This window comes from Bos mutus, chromosome 24 (assembly GCF_027580195.1).
Source record: "Bos mutus isolate GX-2022 chromosome 24, NWIPB_WYAK_1.1, whole genome shotgun sequence".
Classification (NCBI taxonomy): Eukaryota; Metazoa; Chordata; class Mammalia; order Artiodactyla; family Bovidae; genus Bos; species Bos mutus.
This window is the reverse complement of record NC_091640.1, coordinates 45,785,065-45,804,251: the sequence shown is the minus strand read 5'-3', so window position 1 is coordinate 45,804,251 and position 19,187 is coordinate 45,785,065. Positions and strand designations below refer to the sequence as shown.

Sequence of the window (19,187 nt, the reverse complement as noted above, 5' to 3'; positions counted from 1 at the left end):
TCAATTCTTCAGCGCTCAGCCTTCTTCACAGTCCAACTCTCACATCCATACATGACCACAGGAAAAACCATAGCCTTGACTAGACGAACCTTTGTTGGCAAAGTAATGTCTCTGCTTTTGAATATGCTATCTAGGTTGGTCATAACTTTCCTTCCAAGGAGTAAGCGTCTTTTAATTTCATGGCTGCAGTCACCATCTGCAGTGATTTTGGAGCCCAGAAACATAAAGTCTGACACTGTTTCCACTGTGTCCCCATCTATTTCCCATGAAGTGACGGGACCGGATGCCATGATCTTCGTTTTCTGAATGTTGAGCTTTAAGCCAACTTTTTCACTCTCCACTTTCACTTTCATCAAGAGGCTTTTTAGTTTCTCTTCACTTTCTGCCATAAGGGTGGTGTCATCTGCATATCTGAGGTTATTGATATTTCTCCTGGAAATCTTGATTCCAGCTTGTGTTTCTTCCAGTCCAGCTTTTCTCATGATGTACTCTGCATATAAGTTAAATAAACAGGGTGACAATATACAGCCTTGACGTACTCCTTTTCCTATTTGGAACCAGTCTGTTGTTCCATGTCCAGTTCTAACTGTTGCTTCCTGACCTGCATACAAATTTCTCAAGAGGCAGATCAGGTGGTCTGGTATTCCCATCTCTTTCAGAATTTTCCACAGTTTATTGTGATCCACACAGTCAAAGGCTTTGGCATAGTCAATAAAGCAGAAATTGATGTTTTTCTGGAACTCTCTTGCTTTTTCCATGATCCAGCAGATGTTGGCAATTTGATCTCTGGTTCTTCTGCCTTTTCTAAAACCAGCTTGAACATCAGGAAGTTCACGGTTCACATATTGCTGAAGCCTGGCTTGGAGAATTTTGAGCATTACTTTACTAGCGTGTGAGATGAGTGCAATTGTGCAGTAGTTTGAGCATTCTTTGGCATTGCCTTTCTTTGGGATTGGAATGAAAACTGACCTTTTCCAGTCCTGTGGCCACTGCTGAGTTTTCCAAATTTGCTGGCATATTGAGTGCAGCACTTTCACAGCATCATCTTTCAGGATTTGGAATAGCTCAACTGGAATTGCATCACCTCCACTAGCTTTGTTTGTAGTGATAATAATAGTTTAGCCATAAAACAAAGTCAAGTTCCTTCAGTTCCTCCTTACAGGCTATAGATAGTATCCTAAGTCATATCTTTGTTTTACAGACCCTAAAAAACCCCACCAGAATGAAGACATTGACTGCATGCTGATCACCAGCATGTAGACTCCAGACCAGTTGTAACCAGAAAACTACAAATAAGACTCCCAAAACATCACCTGTTACCTCACCATCAAGCAAACAGAGAATTGAGCGTGAACTGATCGCGTGCCCTCACTCTGTCTTAAAAAAGCCTCCGCTAAAAGTCATTGGGGATTTGGGGTCTCTTTGCTTGTTTCCCTTATTTGACCCTACAACAAACACCGTACTTCTCTTCACCATAACCAGGGGTCAGTAGGTTGGTTTTGCTATGTGTTGGGTGAGCAGACTCAAGTTTGGTTCAGTAACATGAGCAGCTGGATAACTGCTTTGTTGTTTTTGAAGATTGGGGATCAAAATACATGAAATTGTGTTACTGGAAAACTGGATTCACCTCTTGCTGGGTGTTGAGCCAAAAGTCACTAAGCCAGAGGTCCAGAGGCAGAATTTATCACTTGCAGCAAGTAAGGAGAACACTAGGGAATTTTCCCAACGCAGTGTCTCTCCTATCAGCAAAATTGGGGAAATTTTAAGCTAAGGGTATGTGTATATTCATTCAGCTTGAACTGGGGCAAATGTCACCATATTCCCAAGCTTTAGGTGGCTGCAGTCACAAGGATCAGAAAAGATCAACACATCATCACTTAGATTCCCGCTGATCTAGTGGTTGAGTGCTGGGGCTTGAGTAGGGGGAGTGGGAGGGTGTCTAAATTCTGCAAAACAGCTGAAGAAAGTGTCTACCCTTTGAAACAGAACTGGAAGTCTTTACAACTGATTTGTTATCTTTGCTACTGTTACTTTTCTAGTCTGGTAATACTCCTCTGTTCTTTTGTTCCCTTAAGATTATCATTACTGAGACTCATTCAAAGGGAAGCATTGTGGCCAGGCTTACATTACAAAATGGATTAGGTCTAATAGGACTTCTCTAAAAAACATGAATAAAGTATAATGCTGATTAAGTTGCCCCTAACAGATTAAGTTCAGGGAAGCCTAAAATAAAGCAGATAGAAAAGTTAGAAAAATAAAATGGTTCCTCTTATGTCAAATAAGCCATGCCTGGTTTTCTTTATCTGGGGATTCCCCCCAACCCCAACCTATCTGCTTACAACTGTATTTTATATGTTGTTAGGTCATAAACAAGGCACTGTAAAGACTCCATCTCTGGAGTCCTTTCCATTTTTTATGCCATATTCTTGGATAGTTTCCCTTGCCACCCACATCTCAACTATTTTATACCACCACCAGACAGAACAGCTCACATTCATTTCATTTATCAAATAATCAATATTCATTGAGCCTACCATGTACAGGCTACTGTTCTAGAAGCCCTTGGGATGCCTTAGGCAACAAAACAAAGACCCCTGATTTTAAGGATCTTACATTCTAGCCAGGTTGACAGACACAAACAAAAGCAAATTATAATAGCATTTTAACAGGTACTAAGCACTTTGGAAGAAAATAAATTGTAGAACTGGGAAAGGGAGAAGGAGCCAAGTTTTCCCATCTGGAATTTTTAAATGAAGGTGTGTAAAACCCATACGAAAAACACTTCTATGGGTCTTGTCTTTTTGCCTTCTCGTCTGCCCTCTTTGGTGCAGCTGTCTCTTTGCTGCCTGGGATCTGGAGAGTAATGATAATAACTACCATTTACAGTTGGTCCATAAAGAAGGCTGAGCGCTGAAGAATTGAGGCTTTCAAGTTGTGGTGCTGGAGAAGATTCTTGAGAGTCCCTTGGACTGCAAGGAGATCAAACCAGTCAGTCCTAAAGGAAATCAACCCTGAATATTCGTTGGAAGGACTGCTGCTGAAGCTCCAAATACTTTGGCCACCTGATGGGAAAAGCCGACTCATTGGAAAAGACCATGATGCTGGGAAAGACTGAAGGCAAAACGAGAAGGGGATAATGGACGATGAGATGGTTAGATAGCATCACCGACTCAATGGACATGAATTTGAGCAAACACGGGGAGACAGTGGAGCACAGATGAGCCTGGCATGCTACAGTCCATGGGGTCACAAAGAGCTAGAAATGACTTAGCAACGCAACAACCAGCACCATTTACAGATATGCAGGCGTATACCAGGCACCTTAACGATCAGTCCATTTAATCTTCTTTACACTGGTAGAGGCAAGTATCATCTTTCTCCTTCACACAAGAGGAAACTGAAACGCCCACCTGGAAGGGCATCAAAGTTCTTGAGCACAAAGCATAGATTTAGGCTGATTGGTCCTAGTTATCTAAAGGTCAAAAGAAGGCTAACAAGCACTGTCCCCAGGCTCCTTTAGGCCAACGTGGGTGAGGTGTGCAAGCACTCCGGGGATCCAGACCCAGTGCAGCTTAGTGGAGGTTCCGGCGATAAGGACGCGATCCCACTTGGGAGAGTAAGCCGGTCACCCAGGACAATCCAAACGCAAGTGGGGCGGAGCCAGGCGGCCCTGCACGCGGGTTAGGGGGTGGGGCCTGAATGGAAGGGGGCGTGGCCATAATCCTCCTGTGAAAAGGCCTCCCGAAGTGGTTTGCCCTAAGTTGCGGCCCGTAGAGGCTCCGAGTTGCCGCCCCTCTCCGGGAGTGGTGGAGATTCGATCATGTGACAGTTGGAGGCCGGAAGTCGGCAGGTTGTGGAACGCGCAGGGTTTTGACAAAAACAAGCAGCGACTGAGCCATTGCAGGGTCTATGGCAGAGGCAGTGAGGCCCCCACGCCGGGCCAAGGCCAAGGGCAGCCGGACTAAAACCAAGGTGAGGGGAACTCGCCCATCCCACTCTGCCCAGCCCCTGGAAGTTGCGTGCTGTCTCCTTTTCCTCTCTTCGGCCTCTCCAGCCAACTCTGCCCGTCCCCTGAGCCCCTCTCAGCCTCTGCTCCCACCTTCCCATATTTGATCCCTCTGCCCATTGACACCAGACCTGTTCCTCTGTTCCTTCTTCACGTCCTCCTGCCAGACTTTGCCAGGAGCCTATTTTTTTCTTTTTCCTCCTGTGATCTCTCTAGGTGCTTGGTTTTCTGCTGCGTTCTTGACTTCCCGCATCTAGGTCTGGATTTCGGTTGGGAAGCAAATTTTGTCTTCCTAGGCTCAGCTTTGATTGACTTTCACCTTTTTAACTTGTGAATATTTTGAGCCTCTCTCCGCATTAAGAGAAAAGGGACCGCTCTTCCACGAATGTATCCTCCGGTAGAACTTTACAGTGGGAGACAGAAAGTAGACTGTAGTGATGTGGCTTTTCAGTTTAAAAATGCAAGATGACCGTGGCGCTGCTGCTGTTGATTTCTCATTATCCTGGCTGTTTGTGATGGGGCGTGAATGACCAGAAGTGAAATCAGAGAGGGATTCACACAACAGGGACGGGTTTGAATTCTCTGGGTTTCCTGGATTATGCTAACGTGTGGTATTAGTGTGGTTTTAAAGTTGATCTTTCTTGTTTTTAGGTGCAGTCTGGTTTTTCATTTTGTTCCCATATGTTTTCTGAAATGACAATTTTTTACTGTTTTACAGTGAACAGAATAAATGCTGTGCGAGAATAGCTTGGACATAGATAATTTTGGCTTACCTGAAACTGAATTTATATTAAGGAAATAATGAGAATAGTATTAAAGCGACAGGATATTGCCTTTTCTACAAGTAGGTGATGTCTACAAGTGCAGGTGTGACTTAAAAATAATACCAAAATAGGAATTTCTTATGAGAACAAGATTTTAACAGGACATTGGTGTTCAGACATACTGTATTTAATAAGCTGTAAATGATTTTATGCACATCAGTGATCTCATGTCTGTGAGGAGTTATTCTTTGGGGAGAAAGCCATTTTGCTACCTAATTCCAGAAAAATTTTTAAGAGAAATAATTTTGCATTGTACCGAGCTATCTAAATGGACGAGAAAGTAAAAGGCCATTCGTCAGCCATTGAGCATACAGTCCCTGAACCTAGAATACAGTATCAATCTACAAGGAGCTGAATCTTAATTCTCAATCTATGGTTTTTTTCAGAATGACTGGTGAAACTAAAGCCTAGATAACTTAAGTGATAAGCCGTTAGTCATACAGTTAGTAAGAGAACTCAAGGTAAAACCAGAAATCTTAAATCTCAATCCAGTAGCTTAGTAATTGTTATACATATCTTTATGTATCTGTGAAAGTCGCTCAGTTGTGTCTGACTTTTTGCAACCCCATGGACTTGTAGCCTGCCAGGCTCCTCTGTCCATGGAATTCTCCAGGCAGGATACTGGAGTGGGTAGCCATTCCCTTCTCCTGGGGATCTTCCCAACCCAGGGATCGAACCCAGGTCTCCCACATGGCAGGTGGATTCTTTATCGTCTGAATCATCAGGGAAGCCCATATATATCTATAGATACAATGTTATAAATACTTAAAAAATACTTATTAAGAGAATTCTCTGTCAAGTTCTTTGTTTAGAACAGGGTTTCTAAAATAAAAATTAAAAACCAAACTTTTAAATCCATCATGAAAAGTCATTTGCTCGTTTTATATTGGCATATTGTGGGCAACTTCCCTATAGAAGTTGGGCTTCCCTTGTGGCTCAGCTGGTAAAGAATCTGTGCAATGCGGGAGCTCTGGGATTGATCCCTGGATTGGGAAGATCCCCTGGAGAAGGGAAAGGCCACCCACTCCAGTATTCTGACCTAGAGAATTCTGTAGACGGTCTGGGGTTGCAAGGGTCAGACACAACTGAGCAACTTTCACTTCACTTCTGTATAGAAGAAAAAATTTATTTTATTATCTTTTAATGTTTAAAGGAAAACTTCATTCCAGAGGTATTTTTCCAAAACCAAAAGTCCTTGACATGCTTTTAGCCACCTTCCAAATCTCTTCAAGGATTGAATTTTGCCAATTATATTTTGTAATTGATCTCTTGATTCTGCCCATTTCTCTTCCATCCTAAGTCCACCATCCTTCAAGGATGATTTCTTGGATTTTTGCTAAAATGGCCTTTCCAAATTTATTCTTGCTTCCCATTCTCTAAACTAAAGCTGGACTGATATTTTTATTAACAAACCTCAAAATGATCACTCTTCTTAAAAACCTTTCAAAGATTTCTTATCATCCAGAGGCTAAGAATCCAAAGTCCTTAGTATGGACTCAAGGCCCTGATTGGTCTGGATTCTATCTTTCTCTTCAACCTCAGGTCTTCACTACTGTCTCTGTTGACCCTCAGTCATACATGTCCTTTCCTGCTTTGGGCTTCCCTTGTGGCTCAGCTGGTAAAGAATCGGCCTGCAATGCGGGAGACCTGGGTTCAATCCCTGGGTTGGGAAGATCCTCTGGAGAAGGGAAAGGTCACCCACTCCAGTATTCTGGCCTAGAGGATTCCATGGACTGTATAGTCCATGGGGTCTCAGAGTAGGACACGACTAAGTGGCTTTCATTTTTCCTGCTTTAGGGCCTTTGCTCATACTGTTTCCTGTGCCCTGACACTTCTTCCAGTCCCTCTTCACCTGCTTATTCATGAGGTCTCTGCTTAAATAGTACTTCCCTCTTTACCCACATAATCCCCCCACCCCAGTAGTGCTTTGCACCTCTCTTTGTCACTTGTCTCACTTGTAGTTACTTTGTTAACATCTCTCTTCTTCCTTAGACTGTGAACTCAATGAGGGAGGGACCTGTCTTTTTCCCAGTACCCTTCACAGCCCTTGTAGGCATTTGATAATGGTTGTTGAATGAAGGAAAAAATACCAGTATGGAAGAATATTGTTTCCAAGCTTTGTGGCTCAGAAGAATTTACTCTGGGAAATTTTCCTCTAGGTAGTGTGAGAATGGAGAAGGCAATGGCAACCCACTCCAGTACTCTTGCCCGGAAAATCCCATGGACGGAGGAGCCTGGTAGGCTTCAGTCCATGGGGTCGCGAAGAGTCAGACATGACTGAGCGACTTCCCTTTCACTTTTCACTTTCATGTATTGGAGAAGGAAATGGCAACCCACTCCAGTGTTCTTCCCTGGAGAATCCCAGGGATGGCAGAGCCTGGTGGGCTGCCGTCTACGGGGTCGCACAGAGTCGGACACGACTGAAGTGACTTAGCAGCAGCAGCAGCAGTGTGAGAAAACAAATGGGGAAAAGTCCACGATACCAGCAAGGCGCTCATACCTGTCAGTCTAGAAAATGAATTCTTCTTTTAGAGTAAACAGATTTATTTCTTAGTGCTGGTTGTGGTTTGGCTGGGATCCTGAAGCCCAACAGTAATGAAGTCCTTTACCCTTGTGGTATAATTTGGTGACTGTTTATGGAACCATATAAAGTAGTTCTAAGGGGGTGGTTCAGGAAGTGAGTAGTGTCATGTGCTTTTGCCTTTAGATAGTTTGAGTGGCTTCTGACCCAGCAGCTGACCTGTATTTCTTAGTGTTAATCATCTGGAAGGTGACCTCACTTTGTTTGTTTGTGGTTATCTGGTGCTTGTCACTTGGTACACAAGAGACAGTCCTGACAAGTTTCACCTTGACTTCATTGATCTTGGTAGGTTGAGAATAGTAGATTTCCTTTATTTATTGTTTATGATTGCACTGGGTCTTTGTTTCTGTGCTTTCTCTAGTGGCAGCAAGCGGGGACTATGCTTTGTTGACTGCAGTGACTTCTCCTGTGGAGCATGGGCTCTAGGTTCACAGGCTTCAGTAGTGGTGGTGCTGAGGCTTAGTTGCTCTGCAGCATGTGGGATCTTCCTGGAGAACCAGGCATCCAGCCTGTGTCCCCTGCATTGGCAGGTGGTTTCTTAATCCCTGGACCACCAGGGAAATCGAGAACAATAGATTTTTAGATTGAACTTCCTCTGCAGAAGCAGTGTATTTTATAGTCATGGAAAGTATTTTTAAAGTTAGTATTAAATTCTGAATGTTAGCAACTCATTAATAGTAACAGCATATTGTAATTGCTAAGGACTGACTGAGATGTGTCCCAGAAAACTGATACCAGAAACAGAGACCTTTGCAGTCCCCATCCTCTCTTACTCCTTGGCCTAGATGATTTTTCCCTCTTAGTCCCTCCCTCCCATGAGTGATTATAGAAGTGAAATTGGGGGATGCTCTATATTGTTGAGCTCCTTTTGTGCCTCCTAAGATCCGTATTTTGTTTTTGGTGAATAAACTACACACTGATCACCCACTATGTCCAAGAAATTCTTCTAAGCACTTGGGGTGTAAGTGAAAGTGATAGTCGCTCAGTTGTGTCCGACTCTTTGTGACCCCATGGACTGTAGCCTGCCAGGCTCCTCTTTCCATGGAATTCTTGAGGCAAGAATACTGGAGTGGGTAGCCATTCCCATCTCCAGGGGATCTGCCTGACCCATGGATTGAACCTGGGTCTCCTGCATTGCAGACAGATTCTTTACCATGTGAGTCAACAGAGAAGCCTGAGATGTAAACAGAGGGGAAAAGAAAGAAGAACCTGGCCTTAGCATAGCCTGTGTTCTAGAAACAGAAGACAAAACAGAAAACTCTGTAGGTAAATAAGTAAATCACATAGAAGATAACAAGGGCTACAGAAAAAGAAAAATGAACTGAGTAAGGAGTTGAGTACTGGTGAGAGATTAGGATGGGTTGTGATTTTTAATGGGCTGTCAAGGTAGTCCTTGTTGAAGATGAAATTTAAGTAAGGACAGGAAAGAGATGAGGAAGTTAGCCATGTGGATCTTGGGAACAACTGGGGCAAATGCCTTAAGGCAGTGGCATGTCTGTGCTGTCCTGGGGACTTCAGGGAGGCAGTGTGGTTAGGGTGAGTGAGAGGCAGAGTGAGTGAGGGGAGAGGACCTGAGATGAAGTCAGAAAGGTGACACAGGGCTAGGTCGAGTAGGGGCTTGTCGGCCACTGTAAAAATGGCTGCACTTGAATGGCCTTTCACTTGCACTTGGAGTGAAATGTGCAGTCACCCCAGGGTTTCAGGGAATGGCAAGCCACTCCAGTGTTCTTGCCTGGAGAATCCCACGGACAGAGAAGCCCGGCGGGCTGCAGTTGGTGGGGTTGCAAAGAGTCGGACACGACTGAGTGACTAACACACACACACACGCACACAGGATTTCAAGCAGAGGAGTGATATAACTGAAGTCATTTTAAAGGGTCACTGTGCTTGTTTTGATGAGAACAGTCTGTAAGGGAGCAAGAGGAGGAGTAGAGAGACCATCTAAGAGATTTTTGCTGTGATCCAGGCAGGAGGTGATGGTGTCTTGGTCCAGAGTTTTAAAGTGTAAGTGATGAGAAAGGTTTGAAATCTGGGGGTTTCTGAATATCTAGCTAAGAAGATTTGTTGGTGGTGTGGATGTGGAATGTGGAAACAGTCAAGGATGACTCTGAGATGGAGGAGGCAGTGAGTAGAACAGCTGTTGGGGGCAGATGAGGAATTCAGTTTGGGACATGCTAATTTTGAAGTAAGTGTCTATTAGACCTCCAGTTGGGTTGGATATGTGAATCTAAAGAATGGGAGAGCGCTCCAGGCTGGAGCTCTCTTTTACGAGCTATTGAAAACTAGAGTCCAAGTTAAGTTACCTTAGGAGTGAGTGTAGTGTAAGAAGATGACAAGAAGAGATTCAGGGGCACTCCAATTTTAAGAGCTTGCGGAGAGGTGGAGAAATCAACAAAGGAGTATGATGTGAGGTAGTAAGTGTTCCCAGTGCCCTTACCTGACTGTGGGATTCTAGAAGCTGAGAGAATCATGTGTAAGAGAGGAGGAGGAAGAGATCAAGCATGGAAAGTGCTGTGGATACCTGTAGTAAGATTGTTAAGAGCAACACGAAAGAAATGGCAGCTGAGAGGAGATGTTGTATTCATAGCAAAATGTGTAACCCCCATCTTTCTCCTTTTTATTTGTAAAGCATTCTTGTACATCCGAAGGAGAGCGGGTAAAATTGCCCTGAGGGCTCTTGATGTTATAGTTGGACCCGTGTGTCCAAGCCTTGTTTATCTCTTCTACGCCACAGGCATTGTGCTAAGTGCTGTGGATATAGACATTCATGATAAACTGTGCCTGCACTTAAGTGATCCCACAGAAGTTTTCTGTGTAATGTGTAAAATTGAACCTTTATCATTTACGAAAGTAGCTCATCAATAGTTTGAAGGATAGAAAGAGGCTGTATTTTTTTTTTTTTTTTTAACTTAGTACAGTTTAAAGCGGAAGAACTGCAAGTGATGTATGGAAATTTCCCATTTATTTTCCAGAACTTAAAAAAAAAATAACTTTTTTTCCTGATTACAGAAGTGCTCATTGCTTAAAAAAAGTGTGTATCTGTGAGTGCATCACAGAGAGAGAGAGAAATGTACAACACAGAAGTGAAAGGCCCCAAATTCTGTCTCTTGGAGATAACTGTAGCAGTTTGTTATGTTCTTCAGGATTTTCCCCCTACACATATGCCAACACTCCAAGACATATTTACTACAATGTATGGTTAACTATTGGAGTAGGAAATGGCAACCCACTCCAGTATTCTTGCCTGGAAAATTCCGTGGACAGAGAGCCTGGTGGGCTGCAGTCCATGGTATCACAGAGAGTTGGGCGTAACTGTGCATGCACCCATCCACACACATGGTTAAGTATATGTATATTTTCTATGTTTATTAACAACTCTTCCATTTCTGTATAACTTCTTGATTATAACATCTTGATTTCTTCTATGGAATTATTTTAAAATTGATTCTCTACCTGTATCTAACTTAGAGATCAAAATAAAGAAATATAGATTCTTTCTAATCTCTAGGCCATTTTCAGTTGTAAGAAACATGTCTTTTGGTTAAAATAAAATTAAGCTCTAATTTTTTATGGATAACTGGATACATGTGGAGTTCTGTTTAAATTTTATTTTGTCATCTGTATGATTGTTATATATGCAACATGTTCCGATTAACTCAAGTAGGCAAAGTAATTGTTGGCTTTCTTTTTTATTTTTAAATGAAATGTTGTGTTTTAAGTGTAAGAATATGTTCAGGTTTTGGCATAAAACTTCAGTTTCCTCTGGATGCATTGGCTAATCCCTTTGCTTTCTGAGAGGCATGTCAAAATAAACTTCTGAATATGCTAGAGCATGTAGTAACTGTAAATATTTGTTGGATAATTTGTTCATTTTAGGATTCTAGTACTTAGGAGCTCAGCATGCAGTTGGTACTCAGTAAATTCTTGTGAATTATGAGTTGTCATTTTTATTTCAATAAATATATATTGAACAAAGTGCCGAAAATCAGAGGCAGGTCAGACCCAAAAAGGGTAAGATATAGTCCCTGGTCTGCAGATACTTGTGGTCTGTTTGGGGAACACACTGTAAAGATGAATAGCCATACGTGGTGGCTTGTGACCAGGACTGGGGGGTAGGTACATACTGCAGAGTTCAGAGTAGAACAGGTGTGGCGGAAGGCTTGATGTGGTCATTGACAGTTTTGTCTTGAGAAGGGATCATCAAAGGCCCTGAACGCCAGAGTTAAGAGGCAGTCTTTAATTAAGTGGAGAGCCATGATTGTTTTGTGGTGTTTGGGGTTGGTTGTTTTAAGGAGACCAGTCTTATAATGGTGTCTGGGTGAATTGATGGTGGGGCAGAGGCTGAAGGCTTGGGACCTTTTGGGACCTGCTCCCCTGTTCTGTGCTTTGGAGAAGGGAACTGAGCCGTCGGGAGCTCACCACTGCTTAGGGGCCCTGGCGTTGGTGGTGATCACAGTGTGCGCACCCAGAGGTCCTGTCCTATCCAGGGGTCTGTGAGGGGCAGGCAGACCTTTGCCACCCTCTCAGACAGTTGTGCCTCTCACAGTTGCTCATCCTTCCCTCCCTCCTGCCTTCTCTGGTATGTCCAATCCGTTCTTTGAATCAGATGACCAGCTTCTTCTCTCTCCTTTCCCCTACTTCCTTCCCTGGAGCAACTCCAGGGTAATTCCTTCTTGGACCTAACTTCTGTAAGAACACAGGTGGAGAATTAAACAGAGAAGCACTGAGTTATCCTCCCAAGAGAAATAAAGCCCAAAGGCATGTGTTCCTCCCTGGGAGGGTTCAGAGGTTTTAAAAAAATTCTTTGATGATCTAACCACAGTATCTGTTCTTCTGGTTTGAATTATTCCCACGAAGGTAGATCCGGTGGAAATGAACTTGCAGGTTTGTTAGTAGCAACTGGAGACTTCATTTTGTTTAGCGGAGAGGAAGAATTTGAAATTGCAAGGGCAGTGGTGGAATAGAAAAAGAGGAAGTGGTTTGGTGGGGTTAGAGGTGGGCAGCGAGGGACAAAGGGGAGTTAAAAACTACCTGAAGGACAGGCTGGAGAGGAAGCCCGAGGTGGCCCGTGGCGCGAGGGAAGTGTGTCTGTTTGCTGCGCCGCTGACCACATGGCCCACTTGGGCCTACTTCCAGCTTCCTGTCTTCTTTCCAGTTAGCGTGTAACACCCCCAAAGGTCTCTAACAGTTTTAGCAAAGAGAACTAAAATTTTCTCCCTCTATTCCGCATTCCAGTCTCTAATTCCTTACTTTTCACTTACTTCTCAAGTCTTTTAAGTTTTTAAAATCTTTCATCTTTTCATCTGGCAGCTTGGTTGAGATATAATTCACACACTGTACTTACTTGTTATTCAGTGGTTTGGGGGATAATCACAGGGGATGGGTCACCATCACCACGGGCAGGAATGCCACTCTCTTTTCTGTAGAGGAAGCATTGTGTTGCCATCCCACTAGCAGCATGTGAGGGTACTAATTATTCTACATCCTTCTCAACATTTATTATTATCTGACCTTAGTCATCTTAGTGGGTGTGATGTATTACCTCATTGTGATTTTGATTGCGTTTCTCTAATGACGAATAGTATTGCGTAATTTTTTATGTGCTGTTTGTATTATCTTTGGAGAAATATCTGTTTAGCTCCTTTACTTCTTTTTAAATTGGGTTGTTCATCTTTTTATTATTGAGTAACACATGTTTACTTTTTAAAAATTCTGGATATAAGCCCCTGATAAGATAATGGGTTCAAAGACATTTTCTTACATTCTGCAGAGTTGTCTTTTCATTGGCTTCATATTTTCAAACTTTAAAATCTTTATGATGTCCAGTTTGTCTGCTTTTTTCTGGTGTTGTGTGCTTTTGGTGTCATGTCTAACAAGGCTTTGCATAATCCAGGGTCATTAAGGTTTACTCTATTTTTTTTTTTTTTTAAAGTTTAAAAGTTTTAGCTCTCATATTAGGTCTATGATCCTTGTTGATAATTTCTGTATATGATATAAGGTAAGGGTCTAATTTGATTCTTTGGATATCTGGTTGTTAGCACTATTTGTTGAAGGCTGTCCTTTCTTGGCATCCTCGATGAAAATCAGTTGACTTTAAATGTATCAGTAAGAGTTTATTTCTGGATTTTCAGTTCTAATTCATTGATCTATTTGTCTATCCATGTGTTAGAACCCCACTGTCTTTATTACTGTAGTTTTATAGTAGATTTTGAAATTGCGAAGTATGAGATTTCCAACTTCATTCTTTTTCAAGATTGTTTTGTCCATTCTGGGTTCTTTGTATCTCCTTAAAAGGTTAAGGATCATCTTGTCATTCTCTGCAAAAATGGCAGCTGGGATTTTGATAGAGGTTGTGTTGAATTTGTATATCAATTTTAGGAGTATCGCCATATTAACAGTATTGTGATCTGATCCATGAATATAACCCTTTCAGATTTTGTTCTGTAATTTTCAGAAGATAAATTTTACACTTCTTTTGTTAAACTTACCTCTAAGTATTTTGTTCTTTGTTATAAATTAAATTGTTTTCTTAATTTCATGTCATTATTGTTCAACTCACTAAAGTATAGCCTCTATCTTGATGAGTACACCAGTATTTCTCCACTGTGGTAACCATTGGCCTCCCCTCCTAGTCTTCTCTTTCTGACTTCTCAATCTGACAAACCTGTTTTTTATAGCTAGTGTGCTAAATATCATTGCAGTGTAATTGGATCCACTTTTTCATTTTCTTATAAATAATCCCACAATGCTTTCCTGCTATTCATGACTTGAGGCATTTTGACACGGTGCTTTGCATGCACTGTGTGGCTGTTTTCTGAATCTGATACGTGCGGTTCACAGTGTGGATTAGAGCCGTTGTGGAGGGACACATTGCTTCTTGGATCACTGCTATTTGTAAACATTTAGTAGTTCATTACCAGCAAGCTGAGCTCAAATTGCCTTTCGCAAACATTTGTCTTTTCTTCTTAATATTAGGTGCATGTGACTGTTTTACTTTTTTGGTTATTGTCAACTTTTATTTATTTTTTTTGCTGGACATTTGCAGGATAGCATAATCCATTATCAGTTATTACTGTGTAACTATCATTTTGCCTTTCTTAAAATTTCATAGGGAAAGGGAAGTATTTGAGTGATTCAGTCCTTTTTTAGTTTCTTTGTAACAGTTTTATTTAAATAAATAATAAATTTCTCCATATTTCTTCTTTTTTTATCTAGCCTTGTTTCCTGTGTATCTAGTTAGTGTGTTAATACCAGAGATACTTCAGTTTGAAAAACCATAATCTATTTTATCTTATTTTTTAAATGGTTAAGATTTTTTGATTCGGGTATTTTTTCAAGTTAATTTTGGATTTAATGAAAAGTTACAAATATAATACAGAGAGTTCCATACTGAACTTTCATCCAGAATCTTCTTTTATTTTATGTAACTGTAAATTCTATGCTCCAGGACATTTATTGCAGCCAAGAAATTAACGTTGGTACAATGCTATTAACTAAAATACAGAACTTTTTTGGATTTCAACAGTTTTCTTGCTAATGTCCTTTTTCTGTTCCAGTATCCAGTCCAGGATCCTCCATTGCATTCAGTTATTATGTCTCCATAGTTTTCTCCAGTCTTTTGATAGTTCCTTAGTCTTGTCTTGTCTTTGATGATCATAACACTTAAGTTATTTTGTAGACGTTCCCTTAATTGGGGTTTTTGTCTGACGTTTTCTCATGCTTAGATTGAGGTTATACGTGGGTACAGAAGAGTCAATCAGCCTTCTCAGATCATAATATGGGAAGGTATTACTCATTATAATAACCCTGATCACTTAGTTAAAGTGTGGTCTGCCTGGATTCTCCACTGAAGCTTACTGTTTTTCCCTTTGTAATGACTAAATATTTAGGGGATACTTTGAGACTGTGTTCTGTTTCTGCTTAAATGTTTACTCTCATTCATTAGCAGATCTTGCCTCTTGCCTATGGCAGTTATTATCATGGTGTTTTAATTGTGATTTTCTGTTTTTCTCATTCCATCTACATTTATTAATTGAAATTCTTCTGTGAGGAAGAATGCTACCACTTTTCCATTAAGAAAAAAATATATGTATAAGCTCATGAATATATATTTTATTCTGAGGGTTATAATCCAGTATTATAGCTATTTATTTCATTGCTCAAGTTGCCCTGACATTTTCTGCCTAAATTTTGAATAAATATGTTTGTTAAGATGACAACCTATTGAAGCCTAAGATACTTGGAGACTGTTGTCTTTTATTTAACCACTAGAGAAGGCAGAGGCACCCCACTCCAGTACTCTTGCCTGGAAAATCCCATGGACAGGGGCGCCTGGTGGGCAGCAGTCCATGGGGTCGCTAAGAGTCAGACACGACTGAGCGACTTCACTTTGACTTTTCACTTTCATGCATTGGAGAAGGAAATGGCAACCCACTCCAGTGTTCTTGCCTGGAGAATCCCAGGGACGGAGGAGCCTGGTGGGCTGCCGTCTATGGGGTCGCACAGAGTGGACACGACTGAAGCGACTTAGCAGCAGCAGAATGGAGAACAGCCTAATTAAGACTTTTCCTCCAATCTTAATTCATAATTTGTTGCTTATTTCATGTCTTCCTCTGTTGGGATTAGACTAGTGAATCTCCCAAATTTAACATTCTCAAAATTGAATAATACAAAATATGAAGCACATTGCTTAGGAAGTGAGTTTAGATTTTTAAATACAATTTAAACATTCCTCATGTTGAAAGCATGTTATTGCTGTATTATAAATTATTTCACGTTATTCATCTTATTTTTAGGAAAAGAAGAAATATGAAACCCTTCAGAGGGAAGAGTCTGATGAAATCTCCCTTGCACAAACCTCCAGAGAGCTGGGAATCCTTACTCCGGCTTGTGAATTCAAAGGAGATGCTCCAAAGGAGTTAACCGATTCCCAGCTCCAGAATGATGCTAGTGGACAAAATGAGAGTGAAATGTTTGATGTACCACTCACCTCCTTAACTCTAAGCAATGAAGAGACTCTGACATGTAATACAGAGAGTTTGAACATGGGACAGGAGATCAGAGCCTGTGCTGGGGACGATGCAGTCGAGCTGAAGGTTGATCCTGAAGGCAGTGTTCGAACCACAGTAGAAACCCCCAAGAACTTTACTGAAATGGAGAAAGATACGTTGCTACAATGTAGAACTTCAGAAAGCATACAGCAGTCTAACGTTTCTTATATTCAGCAGGAAGTGGAAAATTTGCAGGTCGGAGAAACTCAGAATAGGAAAGAAGACAAAGAAGCCTTGGGTCTTTCTTCAGAGGTGCTACAGAATGTTGGCTTGCAGAGTTCTTGTGAAGCCAAAGACATTTTTCAGCCACCTAGAGTGAAAAAACTGTATCCCCAGTTGCCAACTGAAATTGCTGGGGATGTACCAGCTTTGGTGGCAGTGAAATCCTTGCTTCGTAATGAGCGACTCTACCCGGAGCTCCCATCTCAACCAGAAGTAGTACCATTTACTAAAGAACAGCTAAAGATCTTTGAGCCCGGTTCATGGCTGGAAAATGTCGAGTCATATTTAGAAGAATTTGACAGCATGGCTCATCAGGACAGGCATGAATTTTATGAGTTACTTTTGAACTACTCACGCTGTAGGAAGCAGCTGCTGCTGGCTGAAGCTGAGCTCCTTGCTCTGACATCTGATTGCCAAAATGCTAAAAGTCGACTGTGGCACTTCAAGGAGGAACAGTTGTCTGTCCAGGTGTGTTGACTGGTGTTCTGTAAAGTTTGCAAGAACCGGGGTATTTGCAGTGGAACTCCTTTTCCTGTGATGCGATCAAGGTCTGGAATCTGCTCCTTGTACTCACACTGACCTTGTACTTGCTCTTGACAGATTTGGTGGTGAAGGGAAGCTGGAGGAGATATCAGGGAGAAACGTGTGATTTCCCCCATCCCTAATCTTCATTCCTTAGGAGACTTGTGTATCTCTTTGTAGGTATGAAGGAGCCCGTGGAGAGGGAGACTTTTGAAAATACTGAGAAAGGGGTTAAAATAAAGAACACAGCTGTAGGGTTAACATTGGAAAGGAGAGAGGTTCCTTTCTTTTGAGCAGAATCACAAAGAATGATGAGGGAACATTCAGAGATGTTTTGAGGTCTCTTGAGTTGAGGGGCTATCACCTTGACCTCACTGTTTATAAAGTAGAAGGTAAGATTTTCTGTTTTCTTGCATCTTTCCCCTACCTACTTCATCTTAGGGTTTCTCTTCTCTGAACTTGTGACGCCTTTGTGATTGGCATTATACTCCTTGGCACCTGGTTATGTATTAGTTTTATAGTTTTCTATGTGGTAGTATTGTTCCCTCACTGTGATTTTTAAGCCCTTTGAAGATGTACTGAAGCCTGTGTGTCATATACAGATTGCCTGGTTACATCAAGAGCAAAGGTAACTGGCTTCATATCTTACATCTTACCCTTTTGTCCACTGCTAGGGTATCTGTGCAGATCAAGTGAAAGTTTCAGGCCATCATCGCTACCAGAGAGTGGAGATGAATGAAAATGCACTGGCTGAGCTAAAGAAACTGTTTGATGCCAAATCCGAGCACCTCCACCAGACCCTGGCTCTGCATTCTTACACTTCTGTGCTCTCACGGTTGCAAGTGGAGTCTTACATCTACTCGTTACTCAATAGTTCGGCTGTTCTGAGATCTTTAGCAATTTATCAGGAAGGCCAAGGTGTGTAAGTAATGAAAGCCTCACTCTTCTTCTTTTTTTTTTTTTTTTTAAGCCTCACTCTTGTGGTCTAAAATGAAAAGAGAATTGAGGGATACAGTCTGGTTGAATTGATTGTGCGCTGATTGATATTTGTAAGGGACCACCGTTTGTGCTTGCTGTCTTACTTGGCGTCTCCCAGTACAGGTTAGGGTTGACCCCTACCTTAATAACATTTCTTGAAAGCAGTGCCAGGTCTCCCTTCCCTGTGGACTGTCTTTCTCGGCTCTTCTAGGAAGCCATAAGTTTGCTTTTTATCATTAATGTCTCTTCCTGTCCTAATTTATGTGCTTGTTACCAATTCAAGTCCAAGTACGGTTTCTGATTCTAAAACCTAGAGCTCTTTTTCATTCTCTGTCTGTTGCACTTTATTTTTGCTTGTCCATTTTGTTCGATTGTTTAATTTTCATCAGAACGTTTATAATGTTTTGTATTTTTAGTCTTATTTTGGATTTTAAGAGATTAGCCTTTATTATATAATGTGTAAAGTGTTAATTATGCAATTTTTATTTCTTGGAGAGATATTTGAATCATTTAGATAAGAAATCCTTCCCCTTGTGGTTTTCATAACTAATCAAAGAGCTGGGGATGGCAGAGATCTGCTGATGTTTAAATAAAAAATGAATTTTGATGAAGTTAATTTTTTCTTGCTCTGAACTACTTCACAAAGTTAAATACTTTGTTTTCAGTTTCTATAGTGGAAATTCATATTTTGATGTAGCTTTCCTCCTTGGATGTTCATCTGAAGTAAATATTTTGAATAGTTTATTCTCGTTGTTGTTTTTTAAGAAGAGACACTAAAACTTCTCCCCGATACCATTTGCAAGGGATTCATTCTATCCTCTTTTTAACTTACAGCTTCTAAACAGGCGGAGAGTGTTCCCTCTGACCTGTGTCAGCTGAAGGAGTGTATCAGTGTCTTGTTCACGTTCACCAGGAGAGTTCACGAAGATGCTCAGTTCCATGACGATGTCCTTCTCTGGCTGCAGAAATTGGTGAGGAAATAGGCATGGTAGTCTTTCTATTAT

At 41.4% G+C, this 19,187-nt stretch overlaps 1 protein-coding gene across 2 annotated transcripts in view; it reads left to right on the top strand.

Annotated features, from left to right (window-relative positions):
• The first annotated feature begins 3,816 nt into the window (after nucleotides 1-3,816).
• Nucleotides 3,817-19,187, top strand: part of EPG5 (ectopic P-granules 5 autophagy tethering factor) — a 132,080-nt gene continuing 116,709 nt past the window's right edge. For both annotated transcript variants that reach the window (XM_070361935.1, XM_070361934.1), the window contains exons 1-4: nucleotides 3,817-3,972; nucleotides 16,207-17,151; nucleotides 17,880-18,123; nucleotides 19,018-19,154. In XM_070361935.1, the coding sequence (XP_070218036.1) occupies nucleotides 3,910-3,972; nucleotides 16,207-17,151; nucleotides 17,880-18,123; nucleotides 19,018-19,154 (1,389 nt within the window). In that variant the 5' untranslated portion in view covers nucleotides 3,817-3,909. The remainder of the gene's footprint in view (nucleotides 3,973-16,206; nucleotides 17,152-17,879; nucleotides 18,124-19,017; nucleotides 19,155-19,187) is intronic.